The following is a 7,199-nucleotide window of genomic DNA, read 5'->3' as shown; positions in this document are numbered from 1 at the left end:
TTGGTTGGCAGGATTTTTGGAATCTGTAGACATGCATCTGCAAATCCTCATGGCAAATAATTATCATTTGACTAGATACTACTGTTCTTACTTATATGTAAGTGTGCATTGAAGTTTGTACTTTTTTTGTGCGATTGTCAGTCTGGCTACATACCTTTGTAAAGCCAGAGTAAACTCTGCATAATCCAAAAGGTATTGCAGATCAGAACCACGTATGAGTTGACATACACAATTATGTTAATTGCAGCCAAATCAGGGGCATGCCCAAAAAAATGGGTCTTACCATATCGAGTCAAATACAAAACAAGAGACATTTGGAGGATTGTTTATATTGTCTATTTGTGTAGTTCTTAGAGAGGACCGGTTACAAAACTGAGAAAAAGCAATAATAGATCAACAATAAGCCAAAACATGATATGTGGAGCTGTAAAGCAACTTAGAGTGGATATTGAACTTTATTTCAGGTTAGCTGTCTCACCTGTGGCCTGTAAGGATATATGTAACCCTGGCAAGAAGAACCAGGTTGGGCATGGTAATCTATAGGCTGGCAAACATACACATATCCTCAGTATCGCTGGGTTGATAAAAAACTTGATAGTAGATCTGGAAATCTGTACTAGGTACTGCATGACAGCTGCTCATTCTATATCCTCAGTATCAAACTCAAATGGTTGGCATGGAAGAACCGGTGACATATGAATCTAGGTTATTGTCAAAAGAGCCTATGTTGTATGTGAGCATTAACTTATACCTCCTAGTTTAGATATGCACTAAAATACAACTATATTTATGCCATCCAATTGAACCTAGTGGATAGTTGATCCATGTGAAACATTTGTCTTGAAATTCTCCTTGTTGCATCTGCTGTTCCTATTGGTCATGTCGTTTTATTATTACTGGCACCATGAAAATTCAATCAAGACTGCAAGGCTGGTTACTAAAACAAAATAAATAAATAAACTGCAAGATCTATATTAATGCAAGTAGATAGTGGGCTCTTTTTGTCCTATCAAATATTTTTATTTCTTAAAATGGCGGCGTTTACTTCGAGGGCATGTCCCGCCTTAACTCTGTGCCCTCTTGCACAAGCTGAATGAAGGACGCCACCTATTCTTAGACAAATTAGAGCAGTTTTCAATAATGTGTTCATCTGTTATCCTAACAAAAAATAAATTGCCAAGTGAATATATTGTGCATAGCTTATACTTGTAAGCTTATACTTGTAAGCGTTGGTATCAAGGATTAGACTTGTGCTGAGAACAACTGGCTGTCTGATGGATGCGCCAGACCATGAGTGGCAAGAGCTCGTTTCGTTGGTGGTGGCAACAAACAGTTACCAGGTAAAAACTATTTTGGAATATTTTATATGAATTTGGACAAATCTAAGACATCCTTTATGGGACGGAGGGAGTATATTATTTATGCTACAAGCCTACAACCTTACATCGTTTGTGTTTTTTTTTTTTACCTCATTGGGTTTTGTTGGTGTGCTTTGACTTTCCTTTGGAATGTGACGTCTATTGTATGCTACACAGTGTTGCCACGTTATCGACTATCGAGAATGGCCAAAGTTTTATCTTAGTGGCCCAATCCTCTGTTGTTCTCATCACATTCACCACTTGCATTTACAGTATGTGATGTCATTTTCTGATGCATATTTGCTTTTGCTTTAGCAGGGTATTGTTTACAACCTAATTGTGTGTAGACCTTTTTGTAATTGGTAGGCTGGTGGCTACTTTGCTGGACCATGTAGTTGATATGTAAAACTATACTTTGATTATATGGATTTTGAATCTACAGTTTGTTTCTGACTTATGATCAGAGTAAAGCACACACTTTGCAGATTAATAAAATTTGATGCTACCCAAGTCACATGGTATTTTTCCGGTTGTTTCAAAAAAATAGCTCAAATAACGCGTTGTAATAAGATTTCTGAAAGACGATCAAATTTGATGAGTTGAGCAGTTAATATTGAAGAATGGAATAAGGAGCTCAAGGGCCAAATATGTACTGTAGCACTAGAAGCAAGGGGTGAGTTTAACCTTTTCCAGACTTGGATCTAAGCCTTTAATTATACCTTTTTTTATACCATGTGTAAGGCACTGATACGCCCCCTACTGGGTATTCCAGATGAAAAAGACAGTTGTCTGAATATCTTCTTTCATCAGATCTTCTGGAATGTTCGACTATCTTTATTAATTGTTTTCATTGTTCTGTTTAAGAGCATAGCTGTTAGTCTAATCCTTCTGGAAGATATGGCTGTTGCATTCTTACCTCAGTTCTTCTTTTCTACTCTTTCCATTTCCCATTGATAGCTCTAAATAATATACTCTACTGTAACTCTTCATCCATGTAGTTATCACAGAGAATTTACAACAGTGAGGTGTTTAACTAACGAAGTTGAAGCAACCAGCCATCAACTCTTTGCATACTTGGCTTGGAGATGGACATGTGAAGGATTCTGACGATTATTGCACACCTTTGAACTTTCACTTAGGAACCTGCATATAGAGTCGGAAGGGAGGTCACTTGCTCTGCTGCTGGACTAATCAGATCAAGTTTCCTGCAGTATCAATCTGTTGGGCCGCTTTCCTGTTGTAACAGATTCATTTTGCACCGAATTAAAATAACCTGTACATGAAGTTCGTATTGTTTAGTTGTTATGGCTGTGGCTTAACGACAATCTACCTATCTCTTCATTGGCGGTTTAGCATCGATTAGAGTGTCCCAAAACTAATGTGGTAATTGTTGAATTTGCGCGGCAACATTTCTCTGTGTGATAACGTGGTAGCGAGAATGTATGGTTCGGCCAAAAAGGGTGGCAAGATTTGAGTTGTAGCACGTGAAAGTTCATGAACCTAGGTGACCGGAACACGTGATTTTGAAGACTGTACATGCAATTTCTGCCTTTTACTCATTGTTGGGAAATGCCAATTGTATGACCCCTCACCTCGTCCATGTTTGTAAGCTCGATGCACTCCTCGTGTCGTCAGCTAGGGAGAACATATCCGGTGCACATACCACGCTAAACAATGATTAAACATTCTACCATTTGTTGGGGTTAAATGACGATATACCTAATTAACAATATAGCTTGATCCCTACCTGTTACCTTGCTGGGCATAAAAAAACACATGTAAACCCTTGATTGGTGCAAACCAGAGGAGGCTTAGTCTTTACAAGCCATAGTATTTGGAGGAGATAATAAGTCCTATGAAGAAAGTGCACTGCTGCATTTGTAGTTTGCGATCAGTTGTGCCTAGAACTCAAAACATCAGCCACTAGGCTATTCTGGAGTACAATAGAAAAATAAAGGAAGACTGATACAAGGTAGTAAATGATGAATTACTTTCGCAACAGTTAGTCTCTTCAAATAAAGATACTGCAAAAAGAAAGAAGATTTTTAGCTTACAAGAACTAGATCAAGCAAACCAACAACCAGATGAAAACTGCATCCTAGGCAGTGATCATATATAGGACTCGTGAACTCTATTTACTAACATCAGGCGCCTTCCATGTGACAGTTAGAAACAGAACCTTCTTTCACGAGAAAATCTATTGAGGTTAGCAGTGAAATCTGCAATGGCCATTTGAGAACATAAAGATATAGTGTTGCAGATATACTACTCACTGAAACTTGAAAGCATTTGCAGAATGCCCTTATCTGTGATCTCACTCTCTCAGATCCATTATGTGCGTCAATATGACATCAGGATGGAGCAGTGTGATGCTTGCTTCTCCACTGGAGTTGCCATGAACATATATACCAGGAACCACAAATCAGTTTCATCCTGGATTACCAACACCAAATGAACATGTAACTAAGATACATACTGTAGCAGACATCCACCACTTTATTAGGCCAAGAACACTGAATCAGGAATTGTCAGCCTAACATGCAGAGTGAAATTTGTTGTGCTACCAGTTTCCATACCAGTTCTTGGTCATGCAAACATGAATCTAGCAGGCACTTCCCCTCTGCAAGCGTTTGCATAGTCTTGAGCGAGATGTGGTGCAGCTTCCTTGTGAGGGGATATGTACTTCTCCATGTATACCTTCTCGGTGACCATGACTACTGAATAGTAGTCCGGGACATCCTTGAGCAATCCATTTTCCTTGAGAAACTTTAAAGCATAAAAGCGGGGTCTTAGCCGGCCCTCCAAGCTATAAGTGAGCAATGCCGGCCGATGAGCAATGTAGGCCGGTTCCAACCCCGCCTCAAAGATAAGAAATTCTGACCTACTCTGCAGCATATCCTTAGATCTCGTTAACATTCCTGGAAGCTTCGAAACAGCAACGGCCACCTGGGCATCCGACCACCTGAAGGTGTTCTTCAAGTAATCCACTTTCGCGGCGATCTTCTTCTCCTCACCGACGAATGCAACAGCTACCAGCGCGTACCTGAACATCCTAGACCCACGGGGTACACCAAGAACTTCGGCGCACGCCACCATCGCCTGGACACGCTCCGTGTTGGTTTTGAGCAACCGTGGCGAAGAGAGGCACAGCTTGGAAATATCGCAATCACGTAGCCCGCACTTGCGCAGTAACGCGACATTGGGCTTGACCACGTTCTCGATGCTGCGCGTGATTAGACTGGAGCTTCGCTTGAGAAACTGGAAGAGGTTCTCGGTGGAGCCCAAGAGCGACAGGTAGTACGGCAGACTTGAGAGCATGGATCTCCGGCGGAATTCTTTGCGGGCGAGAGAGAAGAGGCGCGCGATCTCAGCATGTGAGAGGCCGTGGCCGCTGAGCTCGACGGCGATGGGGGCTAGGGTTCTCTCTACGCTGGCGCAGAGGAACTCCGGGTCTTTGGCGACGAGGGCCGCGACGTCGGCGCTGGAGAGGCCGAGGCCGTCGAAGAAGGCGAGGACGGCGTCGGGATTGGCGGGGGACTTGAGGTGGGAGAGCTTCGCGGAGGCCTTGAGCGCTTGCGCTCGGGTGAGGCGGCAGGTGGCGACGAGGTACTCCTCCACCGCGAAGCCGGAGCTGGGGGATGCAGCGCTGGAGGCGGAACATGGCGTGGCAGGCGGCGGCGCCGGCAGCGCCGGCGGCGAGGGATTAGGGGAGCAATCCGCCTCCGGTCAGTCAGATTTGTGTGGCCTTGGCTCTGTATCAGTTCACGATGTGTTGAGAAGATGAACCAGATTTGCGGAAAACGCTTTTGGCTTCAGAGCTATAAATGTGCTCTCGTTATTTTAAAAAATATTAAAAACACTATTACATAAGTTATTAAAAAATTAAAAATAATTTCGAAGATTGTCAGTGATACCTCTCCTAATCAAGAAAAATCTCAACCCGAAATTCTTTTTATTTTATGCAAGAAAAAAAATATAAAATCTGATATGTTTTAGAGATTTAAAAATGTACTACTCAGATCTACACTTTTGCCATTTTTTTTGTAGGTTAGAATATACAATACTCTTATTTGAAATTGATATCTTACATGTTTGTTGGATACATCATTGGCTATATGTCTATTGTTTTTCAGAAATTTTTAAAACTTAAAAATACTATTTTTTTTAAAAATGAGATCACTCGTGCCCATGTTGCACCAAATCTGCACTTCCAAATTAGTGACTTTGTGAGGGGCAAATGACAAGAAGTTGTCACTTGTATCGTCGCCTTTTCTCTCTGAGATTGAAAAAGATTCTCTCTTCACACTATAAGATAGTTCGAACAAACTCATGCAAATTAAAAGACCGCTAATCACGGTTAATTTTCATCGGTAAGACGAGCGGTGGCGACGGAAAAGATGAAGACATGTGTTTAGCGGCGTACCGACGCCAGAGGGGAAAACGTGACCATATGATTAGAGGGATGGCAGAGATCAACCTCAGGATTGATAGTTGTGGCGTTCTGGTGAGGATGACCTTTTTTTTTTTGCGGGGCTGGTGAGGATGACCTTAAACGAGGAAGATAACCAATTTGGCTGGACATGAAAGGAGGATCCTTGTAGATGAAGAAGATGATAAACATGGCTTAGAGAAAGAAGTTACTACTCTGATTGAAAAGGTTATGAGGGCTCACATATCATAATGAGAGTTTTGGTAGGATTTTCTTTCCCTCAAGCGTCATGGGTAAAGTTATAAACTGTTTTTTTTTTACCTTGTGTTTCCATGTTGAATTCTTCAAAATTAGATCTCCTATTGATATGTCTTGACTCTTGACAAGCTTTTTGTTTTGTAAAGAGTACTCGCGCTGTTAGTGTATGTGTACTTTCCGGAATTACTATGCATGTACTCTCGGTGTAGCAATGTGTTTTTCCCATGGGTAGTTCTAGTATACAATTCCCACGATGTTTGATACTTGTATGCACACATTTTTGGATTTAAAATTTAAAACTAAATATATATATGCAACTACTCCAGGTGTTCCAAATTATTGAACTTAGTTGTAGCCTTGGCCATGTGATTGTTTGGCTATTAACGATGGGGACTTCCATCGGTTTCGTGTTGCTTTATAAAGGCCAACATCGGCAGAGATAGATACACAAGAGGTTACAACTAACAGAGAAAAGGAAGGGATATGATCTTGATCTTATAGTTACGATCAGATCATCACAAGTATGGTTGAACTCCCGTACAAACGTATCTGAACTTCTGTCCAGGTTCATCTGAACCTCTGTACCGTAATAGGTACTCTAACACCCCTCCTCAATCACAACCTTCTTTAGGTTGAGATTGTACTTGAATTCCTCAAACTGCCGAGCTGGTAAAGCTTTTGTGAAGCCATCTGCCACCTGATCTGCTGATGGAATGAATCTGATTTCCAGCTGTCTATTTGCCACTCTTTCTCTTACAAAATGAAAATCAATTTCAATATGTTTAGTTCTAGCATGAAATATTGGATTGGCAGAAAGATATGTTGCACCCATGTTATCACACCATAAGCATGAAATTTCATGCCTTCGGATTCCAAGTTCTTTCAACAAGGATTCAATCCATATAATTTCTGCTGTGGCATTTGCTAGAGATTTGTATTCAGCTTCTGTACTTGACCTTGATACTGTTGCCTGTTTTCTAGCACTCCAAGAAATAAGATTAGGACCAAAATATACTGCAAATCCTCATGTTGATCTCCTATCATCTACACACCCTGCCCAATCAGCATATGAAAAGGCACTTATAAGGGTAGAGGATGATTTCCTGAAGGTTAGTCCAACATTTACTGTACCACTAACATATCTCAGGATTCTT

At 41.1% G+C, this 7,199-nt stretch overlaps 1 protein-coding gene across 1 annotated transcript; it reads right to left on the bottom strand.

Annotated features, from left to right (window-relative positions):
* Positions 1-3,724: 3,724 nt before the first annotated feature.
* LOC124689781 lies at positions 3,725-6,877 on the bottom strand. The gene is made up of 2 exons (XM_047223252.1): positions 6,668-6,877; positions 3,725-5,078 (listed from the first exon to the last, which is right to left on the bottom strand). The coding sequence occupies exons 1-2, from the start codon at positions 6,875-6,877 to the stop codon at positions 3,945-3,947; spliced, it is 1,344 nt and encodes a 447-aa protein (XP_047079208.1). The 3' UTR covers positions 3,725-3,944.
* Between the last annotated feature and the right edge of the window lie 322 nt (positions 6,878-7,199).

The sequence above is a fragment of the Lolium rigidum genome, chromosome 2, assembly GCF_022539505.1.
Source record: "Lolium rigidum isolate FL_2022 chromosome 2, APGP_CSIRO_Lrig_0.1, whole genome shotgun sequence".
In the NCBI taxonomy this organism is placed as follows: Eukaryota; Viridiplantae; Streptophyta; class Magnoliopsida; order Poales; family Poaceae; genus Lolium; species Lolium rigidum.
This window is presented reverse-complemented; position numbering and strand designations above follow the sequence as displayed.